Source organism: Eubalaena glacialis, chromosome 9 (assembly GCF_028564815.1).
Source record: "Eubalaena glacialis isolate mEubGla1 chromosome 9, mEubGla1.1.hap2.+ XY, whole genome shotgun sequence".
NCBI classification, from domain to species: domain Eukaryota; kingdom Metazoa; phylum Chordata; class Mammalia; order Artiodactyla; family Balaenidae; genus Eubalaena; species Eubalaena glacialis.
The window spans coordinates 69,110,419-69,133,051 of record NC_083724.1 but is presented as its reverse complement, the minus strand read 5'-3'; the positions used below and the strand labels follow the sequence as shown (position 1 = coordinate 69,133,051).

General features: G+C 39.0%; 1 protein-coding gene across 3 annotated transcripts in view; it reads right to left on the bottom strand.

The window, feature by feature from the left end:
- ADAMTSL1 (ADAMTS like 1) overlaps positions 1 to 22,633 on the bottom strand; it is a 465,052-nt gene that overhangs the window by 315,301 nt on the left and 127,118 nt on the right. For all 3 annotated transcript variants that reach the window (XM_061200460.1, XM_061200461.1, XM_061200463.1), the window contains exon 5: positions 215 to 341. In XM_061200460.1, the coding sequence (XP_061056443.1) occupies positions 215 to 341 (127 nt within the window). The remainder of the gene's footprint in view (positions 1 to 214; positions 342 to 22,633) is intronic.

Genomic DNA, 22,633 nt, shown 5'->3' with positions numbered 1-22,633 from the left:
GTGCCTCAAAAGCAAAGGTTTCTTCTTTGGGGTTGCAGTGGGTGACCTGACTTGTCTCACCCAAACTAATCCACAAAACAGGAACATGAATCTCCTCCCACAGTATTTTCAGATTTGTCTTCATTTTGATGGAGGTGTTATTCCCTAGTTGCAGGGAGCTAAGCCAGGGAGTATCAGAAGGCCCAGAAATTGCCCCATCTCTGGAGTGTCTTACGTTTGGTTGCAGAGAGCTGGGATTTATATTGCCCTCGGACCAGCCTGCAGGTGGACCCATCTCCATTGCAGACGCCACAGTTATCTTCCTTGATGGTGCTTCCCAGCTGGTGATCGCAGCCAACAATCTAACAAGAAAGAGAGATGTGCAATTCAACCAGGCGCCTACTGATATGGAGGGATCCATGGTGAGCCCCATCACCGCCAAATCATCCTCCTATCATCCTTGAGAAGGCTAAGACATGTTTCCCATGAGGGGGACTGAATTCAGCTGGAATTTGAATCAGGCTAAGAAGGAAAAAAAAATGTAGCGTGGATAAAGACATTTTCATAGTTCAAATATACTGAAATATACAAAGAGAAAGAAAGATGGGAGGGAGGGAGGAAGGAGGGAGGGAGGGAGGAGGAGAAGGTGAGGGAGAGAGGAAGATCCTGAACTATTAACATAATGGAACCTTAATTCAAAAATAATTCCCGGGCTTCCCTGGTGGCACAGTGGTTGAGAATCTGCCTGCCAATGCAGGGTACACGGGTTCAAGCCCTGGGTTGGGAAGATCCCACATGCTGCGGAGAAACTAGGCCCGTGAGCCACAATTACTGAGCCTGCGCGTCTGGAGCCTGTGCTCCGCAACAAGAGAGGCCACGATAGTGAGAGGCCCACGCACCACGATGAAGAGTGGCCCCCACTTGCCGCAACTAGAGAAAGCCCTCACACAGAAACGAAGACTCAACGCAACCAAAAATAAAAATAAATAAATTAAAAAAAACTAAAAAAAAATAATTCCCAATGTCAATAATTATGCTTCACCCAAATCACAAAAAATATAACTGTGAGATAACTGCAGCAGGAAAAATTTTATGAATAATCTCTATGTTCTATATGTTCCTTAGAATGTAAGATGCATAAGGGTGGGGTTTTGTATTTTGGATTCATTGATGTGTTCCAAGCAACTAGAACAGTGCTTGGAAAATTGTAGGACTTCAACAAATATTTGCTGGGGCTTCCCTGGTGGTCCAATGGTTAAGACTCCATGCTTCCCCTGCAGGGGGCATGGGTTGCATCCCTGGTCCAGGAAATAAGATCCCACATGCCATGCAGCACAGCCAAAAAAAATATATTTGCTAAATGATAATTAAAAATACTCCCTTTTCTAGCTAGCACTTCAACTAAGAAAAGAGAAACAGAATCACAGAATCAGCCAACAGACAAAAACAAGGTTAGCGTGCGTGTGTGTGGTGGAAGAGAGGATTGACACAGAGGGCAGCAGAGATAGCCAACAGTGAGTGTCTGCTATTGACTGGCCCTATCCTGTACCTGGCACAAGACACACATCTCATTCATTCTCAAGACAATCATGGAGGTCATGAAGCTTGCCAAGGTCACTTAGCTAATAAGTAGCCGAGTTCTAAATACATCTAACAAAACATTTGTGCTTCATCCAAATCGGGCTTAACAAAATCACAAGCCATCAATTATGTGGGCAAACTCATTTGTATCCCTAATCTTTTCTTTCCAACGTTCAAGTTAAAAAAAATGCAAATCCAAACTAAATCAGGTTGTACCTCTATAGTTCTAGTGAAATCTAATATCAAAAGACTTATTCTACTCTCAAACTACTTCAACTACTGTCTTTGACAAAATAAAATGAGAAGTGTAGTGACATTTGAAGGGGCTTATCTTCACAATGTCCCCACAATCCATCCTGTCTTTCAAAAGGTTGTTAACATGAACTCTCTTTGAGGCTTGATTTTCATTTCTTGCACCGTCAACTAATAACTGCAAACACATGTTTAGGCAAAAGTATGAAAAATACAACTGTTTACTATTGTGTTATGTATGTGCTATATTTTTAAAATGTGGTAACATGTACCTCTCCCCTAAAAGCACACAGGCATCTTTAAAAATACATAACAAAACAACAACTCTTTCAGCAGCTGTACTTGTTTTAAAATGTAAAGATGTCAGGAAAACATAGTGCCCAAATCTTAAGTGGAGAGTGAAGGGGGGTTGGTTCCATCCCTGGGCGTTCACTGTGGTCAAGCTGCAATCGGTCTCAATATGTTCAGAAGTTACAGTGAGGCCACTTCAGAATTCACGCCAGCTTTGTCCGTGCAGAGCCCAGCATGTGCTGGCTTCTTTGATGTCCTTCTCTATAACTGCAGTGAAATTATTTTCAAAATTCTTATCTGTAGATGAACCCACACATGAGCTGAGCAACTCTGCATTCATTCTTATATTCCAACCACAGTGTGAAATGCAGTGATTGAATCCAACAGTGACTGAAGTCCTGTTATGAGCCAGGCACTCTGCTAGGAGCAATCCAACGGTGAGTTCTAGTACATATGGGTCCACCCTCATGGGACTTAGAGTCTAGTGGTGGAGGCAGATATTACTCAAATCATCACACACATGCAGAATGATAATTAGATGAAAGCTATAAAACACAGATATGGGGTACTCTGAGAGCTTAAAGTATGGGTAGATCTGTTTAGAAGGGCCAGAGAAGATTTTCCTGAAGAAGAGTCTTTCGAGCTGAATTCTGAATGAGGAGTCAGACTTAACTAGATGAAAGGGAGGTGTTGCTGTGAGGCTTACTGCATCTTCTAGTCATGCCTAGATACTAGCTAATTAGAAAGTATACAAAAACCAAAGCTGGCAAAAAAAAAAAAAAAAAAAATCAGACTGGATTTGCCAACAAAAGCAAAAATAAACAAGGGGGGGTGGGCTACATCTAACTAAAATCTTTATGTACAGCAAAGGAGACAAAGAAACAAAATGAAAAGACAACCAACCGAATGGGAGAAAATACTTGTAAATCATATATTTGATAAGGGGTTAATATTCAAAATATATTGATATAAAGAACTCATACAACTCAAGAGAAAATAAACCAAACAACCCAATTAAAAAGTGGGCAGAGGACCTGAATAGACATTTTTCCAAAGAAGACATCCAGAGGCCAGCAGACACATAAAAAGATGCTCAACAACATTAATTATCAGGGAAATGCATATCAAAAGCACAATGAGATATCACCTCACACCTGTCAGAATGACTATTATCAAAAACACAACAAATAACAAGTGTTCGTGAGGTTGTGGTGAAAAGGGAACCCTCCTACACTGTTGGTGGGAATGTAAATTGGTGCAGCCCCTATGGAAAACAGCATGGAGGTTCCTCAAAAAATTAAAAATAGAACTATCATATGAACCAGCAATTTCATTTCTGAGTATTTGTCCAAAAGAAACAAAATCACTATCTTGAAAGGATATCTGCACCCCTATTTTCATCACAGCATTATTTACAGTAGCCAAGACATAGAAACAATCTAAGTGTCAGTTGACAGATGAATGGATAATCTCTATCTATGTACTTACCTACCTACCTACCTACCTACCTACCTACCTACCTACCTACCTATCTATCTACCTATCTATCTATCTATCTATCTACCTTTCTGAAAAAGAGGAAAATCCTGCTATTTGCAACAATATGGATGGACCTTGAGGGCATTATGCTAAGTGAAATAAGTCAGACAAAGACAAATATCATACAACCTCATGTATATGTGGTATCCAAAAACAAACAAACAACTCATAGATACAGAGAACAGATTGGTGGTTGCCAGAGGTGGAGGTTGAGGGTGGGTGAAATGGGTGAAAGTGGTCAAAAGGTACAAACTTCCAGGTACAAAATAAGTAAATCATGGTGATGTAATGTATAGCACGGTGACTATAATTAATAATACTGAATTGTACATTTGAAAGTTGCTAAGAAAGTCCATCTTAAAATTTCTCATCACAAGAAAAAAAGATCTGTAACTATGTGTGGTGACGGATATTAACTTGACTTATTGTGGTGATCATTTTACAATATATACAAATATAAAATCATTATTTTGTACACCTAAAACTAATACAATATTATGTCAATTCTATCTCAATAAAAAGATATCAGAAGACTAAAGCAACTGATTACCTTAGTAGGGCTGAATCCTTTGAGAAAATATGGCAATCTTAACTTAGGCAGTATTCAAAGAATCATTGACTCTACTGTTCTTGTTTGGGGTTGAAGAGAGATGACCTTAATCTTATGAGATACTCAGCTGTGTGGAAGGGCAGTGGGCATGGGAACTCATACTCTCAGGTATCTCAAACGTGAGTAGGTTTACTCCTTAAATTAAAGAAATTTCAGGTTTTTCAAAGGATTTTACTTTCTCTGGAAAAATTTTAATGGACTCTGATATCTCTAAAGGAGCCAGAAAGGAGATAATCATGAAAATCTCTCTCTAATCCTAAAGATTTCTTTTGGTTCCAAAGCCATTTTAAGAAAAGAATAATCCAGCTTCATAGATCCAAAGTAACAGTCATATTAGGAATAGCTAAATAGAAGGTGACATACTTTAAGGCTAACTTGGCCAGACCACCAACTTAGTGTTCCCAGTGTGGGTTTATGGACCCTAGGATATGAACCAAGTCAGTTCTAACTGGGCTTTGTTTAACTTCAGAATTGAAAAGACAAATATCTCCCTGACACAATAGTTTTTTTTTTCTTTCTGTATCAATTCCCTTTTAAAATGCCAAAATATTTTAACTCAATTATAGATAAAATGTTCTTATTTTGGTCCAAGTGGAAAATTATTTGCAGTTATATCAGGAAAATCATTGTTGACATGTCTCAACCTGTTGAACTTGAAAAACTATTAATTAAAAATCAGTTAAACTATCACTTAAAGAGCTATCATTAACAATAGAGAAAAAATAAATAGAAATACAGAAATGGCTTAGTTGGCAGGTGCAATGCCAGACTCCTCTGTGCCTTTGCACATGATATTATTTCTGCCTGGAGTGCTCTTTCCCAATTCTTTATTTGGCAAACTCCTATTCATCCTTCAAATCCCAAATTAAGTGTCTCCTCCTCAAAAAAGCCTTTTTCAGATTCCAGAATTATGTACTTTAATGGTCAATACTTTCTCAGCCTTTTGTTCATAATTCCATGTAGCAGAGAGTACTAATTGCCACCTAATACCCATCTATCCTATTTTTCTCAGTAACAGAACTCCAATTTTATTTAGGGTGGCAATATATCCAGTTAAAAGAATACATTTCTCATTGGCTATGTCACCAAGTTGTAATTTGTGAAATAAAAGTGGGAGAGTTATGTGGGACTTCTGGGAAGGCTGCTTACAAGAAGCTGACTTAGTTGGGGAGGGTCCCTTTTGCCTGCCTGCCTTCTGTTGGCTCCAGTGGCTTTCTTAAAAAATGAGACAGTCTTGAGAATGGAAGGATGGCAGAGCAGAGAGAGAGAAAGAGCCTGGTTCTGGAACCCCACTTGGACTGGTTACATCTTGACTCTTTTTTGGGTTTTTTTTTTTTTTTTGGTGAGAGAGTAACTCCTTTATGTGCTTAAGCCAATATTATTTTGGGGTTTCTTTTATATATACTCAATTCAAACAGCTGTATAATTTATACTGAGTTTAATCTATTAACATGTCTGTCTCCACAGCAGATCATGGGCTATTTGAGAGTCCCTGTTTTATTACTCTTTCTATTTTGCTGGTTAGCACAACGTTTGGCATTTGTGATGCACAATGAATGTTGGTGAATCACTGAAACACATAGCACCAAACATAATGGTTTGCTAATAATTCCAGTGTAGGTTACAGATAGGCAACCTTAGACTGCCGTCACTGATGACATACATGTGTACAAAAATCCACATATATGTGTGTATGTGTGTTTGCATGTATCTGTGTACACAGAGAAACAGATGTACTATAAATGACAACTAGAAGCCAAACCTAAACCTCTGTCCTGGTACATGAACAAGAATTACTATAAAGGGCTAGTATTTTTAAGACTCCCATGTGCACCTATGCTCATTATTAGTGAAATGTTATGGAAGGCAATGTTCAGGTCACTGAGTTCCCAGAACCACCCCGTTCTGGACAAAACATTAAAGCGAGATAATGACCACTCATAACCTTGTCAACTGCATGGAATTTTTTGTAAAGGGTGGAAAACTAACAGTATTTTGGCCTAATGCAGCTTATAAGTATTCTGCTACTAGGTGTCAGCTCGGTGGTCTAACTTCTTCCCCATCCAAAATGATTGCACAGTTTTGGCTTTTTTTTTTTTAAAAAAAGACAAAATTTTTGTCCCAGGTGATATAAAAAGTGAGACGCTCCAAGATGTTTTTGTTGTTTAGACGTCATCGTCAACTTTTGCTTTTGTGTCTTGAATGTATGCTTTTTGTATACACATACGTATACATGCATACAGACAGGCAGTTCTTTGTCTCTTGAGGGGAGCACACACACTTAACACTGTTGATTTTTCTTCATTGTTTTTCAGGATTTACTAAAAAGGGGGCAGGGGAAACCCTTCCTAAACAAAAAACTAGAACTATAACATCCAGTCCAAGTTGGCTCACAGACTCTGAGCATGTCATGCAGATTTTAGGCATCAGGCCTACAGTATGTGCTGATAGGGGTTTCTTTCTTCACCTCACATAGCTGATAGCAAGTGAACAGGCAGAACACAAGACTGAAATTCTCTAGACACTAAAATATGTATAATAAAATGTCTTCACCAGGAGCCACAGGAGAAAGAAAGATCACTGCATGGATAATTTGGAGAATGTAAATAAACACAGTCCACAGGCAGATACCATGCCTCAGAATGACATGCTTAGATGGGTTCACACTGGCCACGTTTCAAATGGTTTCCCATAAGGACCTCAACTTCTAGCATCAAATACTGAGCCAGTGATGTCAAGCTTTTCTTGATCCAACACCATGAGGTAAGAAATTTTTAAATCCCTTTATTTTCAGCACTGGGCAAGACAAATATGGAAAACGAAACTCTGCAAATCTGATCACAGCTGCTCTTATTTATAATTATTTAATTCAGATAGAACTTTATGGGGGAAGAGAGTGCTCTTACACACATTATAACTCATTTACTATCTATGTTAATAGGGAAAATAGTAGATCTCCAACCTTATCTTTAAAAGATTTAGACATTGATTTGTTTATGCTTTACCTTTTTATAAAATGATGTATAGCATATACACATGATAAAACACAATAAAACTTCTAAAAAACAAAAGAGAAAATGGGGCAAAGAGAAAAATAAGGGTCAAAAAGGTGAGTTACAGCCAGAAACGAGAACTACACAAATGCACACTGTTAAGTCCTATACATTTTCTAGATAGGGGTCACAGATCTGGACGTGAGCTTCCTAGAAAAGAGGAAAACATGAGCAGTGACAAGGGTCACAGCATCTACTAGATCTTTTAGAAAATGTATAGGATAATGTGTTCCTTACAATGGACACTCAATAAATATTTATGTAATGAATTAATGACAAACTGGTTCAGGAGAATCATAATTACTCAAAGCACTGAAATCCTAGATATGTATCTTCTGTGAGTTTTCCGAAAGACAGTGCCATGTAACAATGTCCTAAGAACATCTGAGCAAATAAATACAAGAAGTTTCAAAGAACTGGCTTTTCAATAACCACTGATGAATCCTAATGGTCAGGGAACATTTAGTAAAACCAAACCTTAAGAAACCAAAACAAATCATCCAGGTACAGAGCACTGTGATGGTCTGACTTAATCTAAGGATAGACTTTCGAGCATTTAGAGCTGGGCTGGCACAAATATGGCACATGCGCAGCTATCTTTCCACCAGGACCCACAGTGGACATTGCCACCCAACTGTAGCACTATTTGCCACTGAGATTTTATGTGGCCACAGAACCTCTATGATATTGTGATCTAGAAGCCAAATTCATTAGACTATGGCTGTCTTGCAGGGAGACTAAACTAATTTACTACTCCAGAGTCAGAGAAATGAACTGGCTATCTTTTAGACAATTCTCCACAAATATTTCTCTTAAGATGGATGTTTTCTGAAGATATGAATGATTTCAAGTACAGATTATAACACGAGGTTCAGGGAAGATAAACAACTTCCCCAAGGCCACATGGCTGGTAACTAACAAAACCAAAATTCCAACTTGGGATTCTTGACTATAAGTTATAGTAGGATGCCTATGAACGATGGAAAGACACACGAGTCAATATTTAATGTGGCAATGGTGATAAGAAGGTTGAATAATCTTATCAAGATCACCACCTCCAGAGCCAGACTTAACGTGCAGGGGTGAATAGATGGCTTCAAATGTAATGTGACTTAGAAGCATATTTAGGAAGTAAATGGGAAGGTACCACTTCTCATCTATCCTTGTGCTCCACATCTCTACGATACGAGAAAACAGGATCCCCGGTCATTCATAAAGATGCTAATAGTGGCCCATGTGCTATGTTTAATATTTCCAAAAGCCTAATGAAAATATCTTTACCTGCCATAAAACCACATAAGGTCCTCCAAACCTCAACCAACTCATTATACAAATAAACTAAATCCTGATCTTTATTGTACTTATTTTAAAATTGCACTCAGGTCTTTAAGGCATAAAAGGAGAAAACAAATTATTGCTTAATACATGCAGTGTTTTGAGTTGATGGAAACTTACAAAACACGAGGCCCATATGAAAAAAAATAAATAAATAAAGGGCTCCTTTGTGTTAAAAAGTTGGGAACCGTTGGTGTGGTCCTTTGTTTGTTGTCCAAATGCCCTTGGGAGGAGTAACACATGAAGCTGTGGATTACGCTTAAATCAAACCAAATCCACTGAGCATAAGGCATTATGCTGGCTGTTACAGTGCTGCGGGGAATACACATAAATAATAGGCATGGTCCCAATCTAGGGTGAATGGCTTTAATCAGATCATTTCCTCAGAACAGGAGAGAACAGAAAGGGAGTAAGACCACTAAGACTAAAGGTCATAGGGGTACGGAGGAGGAGAGAGACAGAAGGGAAAGCCTAGAGAAGGGAAAGGAAACTCTATGCTTGCTAGATTTAGGTATAATATATATAGTCTCACTTAATTCTTTTTTTAAAAATTAAGATATAATTGACAGTAACATTATATTCATTTCGGGTAACATAATGATTTGTTATTTGTGTATATTGCAAAATGATCTCCCCAAGTCTAGTTAACATCATTTAATTCTTCTAGTAGCCCTGATAATTAACTAACTTTATGTTTATTTTACAAAAATAAAAGTGGACTCAAAGATTCAACAATTTCCCCAAGATCACATTACTAGGAATTGGTGTTGCCAGAGTTGAATCAATGAGTGATCCCTCTATTCTATGATGTGTGTTCCTCTTAGGGGTTAGAAGGGCAGTGGAGAGACAGGAAGAAGGAGAAAGAACATGTTTCTTTCAGCCATACCTTGTTGCCAAAAGGTAACAAGGGCATTTGAACAACAAACAATGGACTACACCAACTGTTCCCAACTTTTTAACACAAAGGGGTCCTTTATTATTTTTTTTTCATATGGGCCTACCGCTATAAGTTTTCATATGGGCCTACCTTAACCTACCGCTATAAGTACTAAGACTAGGCACCAGGCAACAAGTACGATCTTTTGCATTCAGTAGCTTTGAAAGTATATCTTTAATGGCCAGGATTTCCTTTTTGAGGGAGCAACTGATTTGATTAAAAAAATTAGTTGCTTTTGTTCAATAGCCACACCCACATGCCACAGGGAAATACTGGTAAATATACACAGGTTATTAGGATAAATGGATGAGGTGTAGCTCTCCTACACTCTAATACACCACAATCTGGAAAAAGTTTATGTGAAGGCATTAACTCCTCCAGGCAAAGATTTTCCAAAGGGAAACTCCTCGTACGTGGCACTCTCCTCTGGGGTTTATCAATCACTGGTAGGACTTCTTAGTTTCCTCCTAGACTCATGAGAGTCCTTACAATGGCCCACAAGGTCCTGTATCAACATACAGATGGCCAATAGGTACATGAAAAGATGCTCATCATCACTAATTATTAGAGAAATGCAAATCAAAACTGCAATGAGGTACCACCTCACACCAGTCAGAAAGGCCATCATTAAAAGGTCTACAAACAATTAATGCTGGAGAGGGTGTGGAGAAAAGGGAATTCTCTTACATGGTTGGTGAGAATGTAAATTGGTGCGGCCACTATGGAAAACAGTATGGAGGTTCCTCAAAAAACTGAAAATAGAGTTACCATAAAATCCAGCAGTCCCACTCCTGAGCATATACCCAGACAAAACCCTAATTCAAAAAGATACATGTACCCCACTGTTCATAGCAGCACTATTTACAATAGCCAGGACATGGAAGCAACCTAAATACCCATCGACAGATGAATGGATAAAGAAGACGTGGTACATATATACAACGGAATATTACTCAGCCATAAAAAAGAATGCAATAATGCCATTTGCATGAATGGACCTAGAGATTATCATACTAAGCAAAGTAAGTCAGAAAAAGACAAATACCATATGATATCACTTATATGTGGAATATAAGATAGGACACAAATGAACCTATCTACGAAACAGAAACAGACTCACAGACATAGAGAACAGACTTGTGGTTGCCAAGGGGGAGGGTGGGTAGGGGAGGGAAGGATTGGGAGTTTGGGATTAGCTGATGCAAACTAGTATATATAGGATGGATAAACAACAAGGTCCTACTGTACAGCACAGGGAACTGTATTCAATATCCTGTGATAAACCACAATGGAAAAGAATATGAAAAAGAATATATATATATATATATAATATATATATATGCATACCTGAATCACTTTGCTGTACAGCATAAATTAACACAACATCGTATGTCAGCTATACTTCAATTAAAAAAATAAAAGGTCCTGTATCACCTGAGTGACCTCTCTGACCTCATCTCTCTCTGTCTCTCTCCCCTTGCTGTTCTTCAAACATTCCAAGCACTTTCTCTCTTAGGACAGCACTGGTTGTTGCTTCTGACTGGAACATTCTTCCTTAGACACCTCTAGAGCAGTTGTCTTGCCATCTTTAAGTCTTTACTGGAAACCCTCACCTTCTCAATAATGTCTACCCTGACCAGACTATTTAAACCTGTGTCCCTTTCCAGACCCAAGTTCTCTTACCCTGTCCCATTTTTTCTATTTATTCTATGGCACTTATTTTATAATACAATATAATTTATTTATTTATAATAAGTTTACTGCTTATTTTCTATCTCCTACTAGAACGTAACACCACAAGGTCACAGTGTCTAATGATATAATAAGCAACTAATAAAAGTTTATTGAATGAATGAATGAATGAATTCAGTATATAGGTAAGGGCACAGGTGACAGGCATAGATTGTGGGTTTCAAAGAATTTTCCTCCTTGTCTTATCCTAGAACATAATAATGGCTTCCATCACTTATATTCTCTGCCACTAGTTCCAAAGACCAAAAAGAGCTCTCTGTCAAAAAGAAAAAGATCTCTACAGATGTATCATTTTGTAGCACTGTAATCCGAGAGTTTACTTCCACTTGTCACTCTGCCTGCTGTGTCTCTAGTCTTCATCCACTACTCCAGAATGGCTTTGAGCTGAGAATGCTTATTATTTTTGAGTGTCTTCCTCTGACCTCTTTTCCGCTAGGCACAGTGCTCAGGGCTTCACGCCCTCTCTCTAACATCAACTCTGGACCCGGAAGCTCACTTTGTACTCGATCTCCTGAGTGTCCGATTCTTGGCTCTTCCTGAGGGATGGGAGCTTGCACAGCCCCTGGCCTGACTCTTGCCATTACTCCGTGTGAGCTCTAGCCCTTTGGCTGGTTGTCTGGCTGGACCAGAGCCACTGTCCTACTCGACCTACAACCCGCCCGCCCCCACCCCCATCAAAGTGTCAGGGCGTCAACCTCCTCTGCGGTTAAAGGCTAAAGGAGGACCTGTTTTCATTGGAATGAGATTTGGCCAGGTGTTCTTTTAAAGGGAGCCAGTTCTACCTTCCTCATTGTCTGAGGTAGAGATATTTTCCTGTCCTCCTTAAGAGCTTGCTTACCCTCTAGAGCGGTTCTGTGGTACTTATCTCTTCATATTATAAAGTAAATGGGAGAAAGGGGGATGTCGATGTTGGGGGTATGAGGCAGCTGATAGGAAGGGCAGTGAATTGATTAGATGGCAAACATTTTTAAGAGTTTTTGCTGTATTGCCTTTCTTGTGATGAAGAATCTAATCCATCTAATGACTGGATAAACACCCTAAAAGGGAAAGAGAATGACTAACTCTTATTTCTAACATTTATTCAATCTTCCAGGTGCTACCGGACTGATTTTACATTTCTCCTTTCTTATTTATTTCAAGGTCTGGGCCGAATTCTTCTGTAAATTTATGGCTAAAAGCATTTGGATTTTTTTTGGCATGTTGGTTTTATTTTTTATTTTTTAATTGAAGTATAATTGATTTACAATGTTGTGTTAGTTTCAGGTGTACAGCAAAGTGATTCAGTTTTTATATATATATATATTCTTTTCCAGATTCTTTTCCCTTATAGGTTATTACAAAATATTAAGTATATTTCCTTGTGCTCTACAGTGGCATATTGTTTTTAGTTAAATGTGCCTGTCTAGTAGTCTTCAGCAGAAATCCCAAGAATTAACCTAGTATAGACCTTTGTGCATACAGACACTGGAATTCATTCTCAGCATATGGTCAGAGGACTTTTCTTTAGCAGGCTGTCTTCTCTATCCCCAGCTTCCAAAATTAGGGTGTCTGGAGAATGCGAAACAAAATTATACAAAGGCCTGACCTCTGACCTTGCTTCTGTCTAGAAGACTGTGAAGTACCCAAGAGGGAAAGTGTTGAATTTGGCCTCATTTCACATGGCATTAACTGTAATTCTTTGTGAACTGTGGTGACATCATGGTATACTTTGACATCACTGCTCAACCTCCCTTCTGCTGCTGGGCACACAGTGCAGAGTTTTGTCCCAACACAAGAACGCTTTGTTGAGAAGAAAGGATAGCAGCTGGTCTTCTGCCCTGGTACCAATGTGGATCTTACTGGAATGTTCCTGTTCAGGAAGTCACCACAAAGTAGCCATTCTGCTCTGATGACTAGAACTCACACACATAGCTCTGGAAACTTTAATGAAAATTTACCTCTACAGAGTTCAAAATTCCACCTAGGGCCATAACTCAGCAAAATTCTGCATACAATAAAGCTCTCATTGATATGTCTGGATATGTTACCTGCAGTCAATATTCCAAAAGCAGTAGTATGCTAGCTATATGTGTGTGTCAAGGCTGGAGGTATAGAAAAAGGAACAGTAAGGAGGGGTGTATCTGTCTCCCCAAATAATTCTCCTCCATTATAATTTCTCAAGTGTCTCAGATCCCCAGTCAGGAGGGCTTGTGCCATTCCTTGGCTCTCAAGTCAATTCCTGGTTACTTCCCCAAACATGCTACTTTATACTAATTTGAAGCTTTTGGACAGTGCTATTAGTCTTCTTCAAAGTCAGTCAAAGATATTCTCAAATGATATATTTATTTCCTTTTCCTGGGCTCTCTACTGCCATTTCTGTCTCAGGTAAAGCCTCAGAAAATTGAGCAAAACAGAGTTTATGCAAAAATATCACCTGTAAAATAACTCCACACTTCTGTCCCATGTGGCTCTAATGCCTACATAAGGCAGAAAAGTTTCAGATCAGCTCGAGAAACTAAAGGTTATTAACCTAAGATTATTCTCAGAGGAGTAAGTCATAGCCCAAAACATTTGGGTGGGATAGTAAACTTCTTTTATTGAAAAAAATGTGTAGAATTTTTAAATTCTATCAGAACAAATAGAGCCGTTGCAATACTCAGTTCTACCAGGAGCCTTCCAGTTGGACAAAGTAATTTTTTCCCTCTGGAACATTACACTTAAGGCCAACCAGACCATACTGTCGCATCTTAGCCTTTTATCCACGCTTTCACTTCCCTGGCCATTTCTTACCCTGGAACATCATTACTTAAACCAAGAATCTACATGTTGTACAGCCCTAAACCATGAAAAAGGCAGCATGACCTTGGGGGGCGGGGGACAAATGACTCAACCTGGATGTGACGATTTATAACCAACTGCTTGTAAACATCACATGTTTTCGGTGTGTGATTCAGTTCTCTCCTGAGGATAATCAGATCTACTTTATATTGTTGTAACAAGTTGAAGTGATACCTTATATAAAAAGAGGCCAAGCACATAACCACTCTGACCATATATCCTGGAATTTCTGAAAAAATTCTATTTCCAAATCTGTTTTATAGTCCTCGTGATTATCAGACCATGTGTCCTAGTCACTTTGGGGGGATACACGGTCATTATGCAAATAGGAGGTATTTGCTGCTCTATGTGAAAATGTGTCTAAAGCTGTAAAGGGCGATTTAGTGACTTGAGCACCCATAGTCTTGTCTCACAGCTCTAGGCACAGGGTCAAGTTTGCAAAAGCTCAGATCCACTGCAGTGCCTCTGGATTTGACAACAGCACATTTGAAGTAAGGTCACAACCCTTATCCTGTACGGAAATAGACTCTCCTTTATCAGGCAGAACAGAGGGAGCTTCACTGGAGAATGTTTTTTTTTCCTTTTTAACTTTCCTCTGCCCTGGTGAAGTAGCCAATGAAGTAGCAGCAAGCCAGGGAAATGATCTCTGGGAGTCTTAAGGATTCTATTACTAATGAAAAAAACCTCTCGGGAACTGCCGTGGGGTAGCAAATCATCTCCTCCGCAGCCCACTCAAATGAGAGGGGAATGCTTAGAATTCTTAAAGTATCCTTCCTTAGATCTCTATTCTAGACCACTAATCTGGAGTTAATTCAGGGCCACTTTCAACTGTGTATAAGCGAGTAACAATCATTAGATGTAAATGTCAATACAAAATAGAGATTTCCCAAAGTCATTCTTCTAAAATCTGAAGTCTTAGGGAAAGATATATTTTCAGGGGCTGGAGCAATAGCTCAGTCCCGTTTTCTCCATGGGAGCCTGCACACACATGGATGTGTTGCTATTACAGCTGAATTTAATGGAAGAAAGTGAGTACTCAGCAAACCCATCCTGGCATAGGGAATATTCAAAATCTATTTGCTTTAAAGAGGAGGAAACCTGGAATCTGAAAGTGCAAGCCAAAAACAAACCAGTTAAATTTTTTTTAAAAAAGGAAAAGTAGTCTTCCTGAAGCTGGGAATTTGAATTGCTTATTAATCAGAATTAGCAATAAACCAATCAAACAGCAGTCACAACGTCCTATAAGAAAAGTGGACTGACTGATTTTTAATAGGCCAAAAAATTTCCTGAGCCAGAGGAAAGGTTAGCTGCTGGATCGGGCTGGAAGAAGGCTGACAATGATCAATTCTGGCCATGCTTTCAAGCTCTAGACTTGTGGGTTTAGGATAAGCAGTAACATTTTGCTGAATCACTGCAATATTGACAATGGCAAAATGAACTGCTGCTTCTTTCATTTTACACAAAAACAAATTCACTTAAAGGCCCCAAGATAAAAAAAAAAAAAAAAAAAAGACTGCATACATTTTTCCCATTCATGAAGATTAAGAAAATTCCACTAGCCACCCACTCACATACATAAAAATGAATTCTGCTTCTTTCCTAAAATTGCAGGCCTAGTTTAAAAAACTAGCTGAAACCTACAAATTTCAAATCTGACAGAATTCAACACTCAGCAGATGTCTAATTCAAGAATAAAATTAAATTCATATTGAAATCTAGAAATATTTTAAAATTCAGGTTTGTATAATAGTTATAATCAGTTTTTTTTTTGGTAGTTTTAAAAAACTACCTAAAAAAGTTAACACAGAAAGCTTATGTATATGCTATCTTCTAACTGTCCTAAAGGTACCCAAAGGACATACCTCAGTGCCCTCACCTTACTGCTTCCTGGTGGACCATGGGCAAAGAAGAGAAGAAAATTTGTGGTTCATGCAACAATCATAATTTGGCTATACTAAACCAAGTAATAGTTCCTCTCCATGTACTGTGTATAAGGCATGTTATTTGAGATAATTGGTTTATATTTTTAAAATATGCAATATGTCTTTATCAATACATCTATGTGAATCCAAACAGAAAAATCCCCAAATTCTGCAAGTCTGGGTCTATCAAACACCACATTTGTTAGAAGAACATGATTTAACCACTGATTTTAAGGTTTTCAAGTGTTATTTCAAATGGATTTTTTGCATGGTTTTGACCTAGTCTTCATGTCATTTTTCTACATTAAAATTCCACTATTTAAAGTCGAACTATTTTCTGTAGGTGCAGGTGTGTTACAAGGAATCACTTACTGGGATATATAACAAAGAGTAGATGAAAATATTTGTTAGTATCAACATGAGGATTTTTATGAATACAGTGCTCCCCAGAACACCTGGGCACTGAGTTCTCAGATGATTTCCAACCTTGAGTTCTGAATTCTCTCTAATGAATGTGTCAAGAGCAAGGACACATGGGTTTTTCTGAGATGACAGCGATTATGTCAGTGAGGTGTGTGGTCTTCCTGGCTGAAGCCCACAAGGCCCCCTTTTCTGTGGCTAGTGAGTGGCAGTTGTATCTGAGTTGGCAGGAAGGTAGAAAATAAATACCATCAGCCACCATTATTCTGAAGAGTGAGAGATGAGGTAATTGCAGACTGTGGGAATGGATAATTCCTACTTATCAAATCTGATGTCAAGAAGACACAACAATAAATAAATCATGATGGGAAAAGGGATCTTGATTCTTATGAAGCACCAACTATGGGCCAGGTACTGTCAGGTGTTTTGCAGGGTTTATGAAGCCTGTAAACAAACTCTGTGACCGCACAGATGACAAAACCAAAGCAACTTCCTATGCCACCTACCTGGAAAATGGCAGAATTTGGATTTCAATCTCTTTCTTTTTATTTTATTAAAAAATTAAAAAAATTTTTTTATTGAAGTATAGTTGATTTACAATATTGTGTTAGTTTCAACCTCTTTCTAACACATTGTTCCTACTACTCTAGGTCACTTAATATACCAGAGGACTTTTAAGTCAACAGTGTGTATATTCAAAACAGTAGAGTAGCACTACATGTATGCAGCAGCTACTTATGAGAATATTCTGTTCTCAGGGAATGCTTGTACCACTCTGTACATCAATAATATACCCACCATGTATCTCGTATATCAATAATGCTCACTGAGTTTGTTTCTTAGCACCCAGCAAAGGGCACTCGAAGGAGAAAGAAGCTCTTGAAAAGCAGTTTCTTGGGAGACAAAAACTTCCAAAAAGATTCCGAGGTTTTCTCCAATAGTATGAAAATCAGCCTTCTGCAAATTTATTTTTAAGGCTTGCCTGTAGCTTGGCTTCAGCACTAAGTAAGTTATTACCTTAAACAGTGGGAAAAACATCTCCAGTAGCAGCTGGCAAGACTAAGGAGAAGGAAGAAGGGAGGGGTGAGGAGCGACAGAGTGGAAACGCACTGAACTCAGCCCAAAAGCGGCTTAACTCGGCAGAGACCTCACGATCCCTGCCAATGGCCAGTGAGGATGACCTCCACGTGAACTTTTGATTTGCACCACACAGTGTCAGGAAGGAGGAGGACACCCAGAATGACACACTGTTGATTCTATAGCAAATGATTTGAACCCTCGGCTCACACAAATAGTACCTGCCTCTGCTTCCCCAGCCAGCCTGGGTCAAGGGCCAAGGCATGAGGCAAGAATACGTTCCAATATGGAAGCATCTTACACTCACCTCTGACCTTCTCTGTCAAAGGTCAAATAAAAACATTTGGAAAACATGGGAACAGAGTATTTTCACATTAGTTTTTATTTGGGAACCTCACATAGTTCCCCAAAGCAGGGAAATTGGCAGCTTTAGCGCCAACAATGTTCAAGATTACAATAGCAGAGGTGATACAAGTACAAAATATGGACGATGGGAAGAGTTACATGAGGAACTCACATCCCACATATATCCCTGAAGGCACAATTCTGTCTCCCGACCTGAACTCAAAGTGGTCTCCCCCATTTCTGTTCAAATTTTCTAAAGTAAGGGCAGAATTCACTGCTGAATACAATCATGCATTGCTTTAAAATGTATACACTGTCATGGGACTTCCCTGGTGGTCCAGTGGTTAGGACTCCATGCTTCCACTGCAGGGGGCACAGGTTCGAGCGCTGGCCGGGTAAGTAGGATCCCGCATGCAGTGCGGCAGGGCCAAAAAAGAAAAAAAATATATATATATACACTGTGAAGCTTATATTCCTGGACCATGTGCTTATCTGATTGTTCCACAAGTGATAATTTCTTCTGCAATGGGATTAGAACTTTGTTTTAGACACAATTCTCAACGACAAGGCTAACCTTTGGGTCTAATTAGATGTTAAGAAGAAAAGGCTCCATTTTGTAAGCAGTCATTTAAATTGCAGATGTGGATTCAGTCTGCCAAACAGGTACTCACTATCATAAATCAACACCCCCATCCATAGCAGGCTGCTACACTGCAACAGCTCATTGGTATGCAAAGAGGCACAGCTATACTTTTATTTCCTTCTTTCAAGACAGCATCTCACTATTTTCATGGTTCTTCTTTGAGCTTGGGAGCAGCAGAAGGGAAAAACGTAGGGAACAATAAGGGCTAGAGGAATCCCATGCCCAAACATTTGTAAATTGCCTAGAGAAGCTGAACACGGGTCAGCATCCTGATCTCCATCACAATGAGCAAGTCCTGTACTCAACACTTTTTATAGGAACAGTATTGTAGGAGCTGTTAAAGGTTAAAAGGTTGAAAAAGTCACAGCTCTGCTTTAGAAGGCTTTATAAGCTAGAACTATAGATGTAAGAGTAGGAGGCAGAGCTGGTGAGAATGAAAAATGGTGCAGTGTGGTGGAAAGCAGTATGGAGGTTATTCAAAAAACTAAACATATAATTACCATATGATCCAGCAATTCCAGTTCTGGGTATATACGTAAAAGAAGTGAAAGCAAGGACTTGAACCAATATTTTCAGGCCCATGTTCACAGCAGCATTATTCACAACAGGCAAAAGGTGGAAACAACCCAAGTATCCATCAACAGATGAACAGATAAACAAAATGTGGTATATGCTGTTAAATTAATTAAACAAAGAGGCCATTACGCTGAGGTGGCTCTACTTCTGTGGCAGACTATGTAGGCAAACCAAACTCTAAGAAAGTAAATGCCTCAACCTTACAAAATCAAAATGCTAAGGACAACCAATCATAGCCAACTAGGCTTTAAACTGTAGCCAATCAAATAATTTCCTTTCTTTGCTCCTGCACTTTTTCCATAGTCTTTCCCTTGGCTCCTATTGGTGGAGTGCTCCAAACCACGTATGGTTTGCAGCTACTTGATTCTTAATCAATAAATGCTCAAATAAACTCTTAACATTTTTTTTCAAGAAGAAATAGATAATTTGAACAGACCGATCACTAGAAGTGAAACAGAATCTGTAATTAAAAAAACTCCCTGCCAACAAAAGTCCAGGACTGGATGGCTTCATTTGGGAATTCCACCAAACATACAAAGAAGAACTTATCCAATCCTTCTCAAACTCTTCCACAAGATTGACGAGGAAGGAACACTCCCAAGTCATTCTACGAAGCCACCATCACCCTGATACCAAAACCAGACAAAGACATTACCAAAAAAGAAAACTACAGGCCAAGATCTTTGATGAATATAGATGCAAAAATCCTCAACAAAATATTAACAAACTGGGCTTCCCTGGTGGCGCAGTAGTTGAGAATCTGCCTGCCAATGCAGGGGACACGGGTTCGATCCCTGGTCTGGGGAGATCCCACATGCCACGGAGCAACTGGGCCCGTGAGCCACAATTACTGAGCCTGCGCGTCTGGAGCCTGTGCTCCGCAACAAGAGAGGCCGCGATAGTGAGAGGCCCACGCACCGCGATGAAGAGTGGCCCCCACTTGCCACAACTAGAGAGAAAGCCCTCGCAAAGAAACAAAGACCCAACACAGCCATAAATAAATAAATAAATAAAATTAAAAAAAAAAAAAGAGGGGTGTTTGCAGCTTCCTATACATTTATTAAAAAAAAAAAAAACATTAACAAATTGAATCCAACAACACATAAAAAGGATCATACATCATGATCAAGTTGGATTCATCCCAGGGTCACAAGGATGGTTCAACATACGCAAATCAATCAATGCGATACACCACATCAACAACAACAAAAAAGATAAAAAACACAGGATCATCTCAATAGATGCAGAAAAAGCACTTGATAAAATCCAACATCCATTCATGATAAAAACGCTCACCAGAGTGGGTATAGAGGGAACATATCTCAACATAATAGAAACTATTTATGACAAACCCATAGCCAACATAATACTCAACAGTGAATATCTGAAAGCCTTGCTGCTAAAATCAGGAACAAGACAAGTATACTCACTCTCACCACTTCTATTCAATATAGTACTGGAAGTCCTAGGCACAGCAATCAGACAAGAAACAGAAATAAAATGTATCCAAATTAGAAGGGAAGAGGTAAAATTGTCATTGTATGCAGATGACATGATACTATATATAGAAAACCCTAAATACTCCACACAAACAATACTAGAACTGATAAATGAATTCAACAAGGTAGCAGGATACAAGATTAACATACAGAAATCTGTTGCATTTCTTTACACTAATAATGAAATATCAGAAAGGGAAAGTAAAAAAACAATCCCTTTTAAAATTGCATCAAAAAAGAATAAAATACTTAGGAATAAACCTGACCAAGGAAGTGAAAGACTTATATGCTGAGAACCATAAAACACTGGTATAGGAAATTACAGATGATTTAAAGAAATGAAAAGATATGCCAATTCTTGGATTGGAAGGGTTAATATTGTTAAAATATCCATACTATCCAAAGCAGTCTACAGATACAGTGTGATGCCTATCAAATTACCCATGGCATTTTTCACAGAACTAGAACAAATAATCCTAAAATTTATGTGAAACTATAAAACACCCAGAATTGCCAAAGCAATCCTGAGGAAAAAGAATAAAGCTGGAGGCATAACTCTCCTAGACTTCAGACAATACTACAAAGCTACAGTAATCAAAACAGCAGGGTGGTATTGGCACAGAAACAGACATATGGATCGATGGAACAGAATAGAGAGTCCAGAAATAAACCCACACACCTATAGTTAATTAATCCTCAACAAAGGAGGCAAGAATATACAATGGAGAAAAGACAATCTCTCTGTCAAGTGGTATTGGGAAAGCTGGACAGCTACATGTAAATCAATAAAGTTAGAACACTCCCTCATACCATACACAAAAATAAACTCAAAATGGATTAAAGACTTAAATATAAGACAGGACACCATAAAACTCCTAGAAGAGAACATTCTCTGACATAAATTGTACCAGTGTTTTCTTAGGTCAGTCTCCCAAAGCAATAGAAATAAAAGCAAAAATAAACAAATGGGACCTAACCAAACTTACAAGCTTTTGCACAGCAAAGGAAACCATAAACAAAATGGAAAGGCAACCTACAGACTGGGAGACAATATCTGCAAACAATGTGACCGACAAGGGCTTAATTTCCAAAATATACAAACAGCTCATATAACTCAATAAAAAGAAAACAACAACCCAATCAAAAAATGGGCAGAAGATCTAAATGGACATTTCTCCAAAGAAGAAATGTAGATGGCCAACAGGCACATGAAAAGATGCTCAACATCACTAATTACTAGAGAAATGCAAATCAAAACAACAAGGTATAACCTCACATAGGTCAAAATGACCGTCATAAAAAAATCCATCTACAGGAGAAGACCTTCAAGATGGCAGAGAAGTAAGAAGTGGAGAACACCTCCCTCCCCACAAATACATCTACATGTGGAAAAACTCCTAGAGAACACCTACTGAACGTGGGCAGAAGACCTCAGACTTCCCAAAAGGCAAGAAACTCCCCACGTACCTGGCCGTGTGGCTGACAGGGTCGGGACTGTGACTCTGAGGTGGGGTAGCCGAGTTCAGGACATTGGTCTACCAGAGACCTCTTGGATCCACATAAAATCAAATGGAAAAAGCTCTCTCAGAGATCTCCATCTCAACACTAAGACACAGCTCCACTCAACGACCAGCAAGCTACAGTGCTGGACACCCTATACCAAACAACTAGCAAGACAGGAACACAGCTCCACCCATTAGCAGAGAGGCTGCCTAAAATCATAATAAGGTCACAGACACCCCAAAACACACCACTGGACGCGGTCCTGCCCTCAAGAAAGACAAGATCTAGCCTCATCCACCAGAACATAGGCACCAGTTCCCTCCACCAGGAAGCTACACAACCCACTGAACCAACCTTAGCCACTGGGGGCAGACACCAAAAACAATGGGAACTACGAACATGCAGCCTGCAAAAAGGAGACCCCAAACACAGTAAGTTAAGCAAAATGAGAAGACAGAGAAACATGCAGCAGGTGAAGGAGCAAGGTAAAAACCCACCAGAC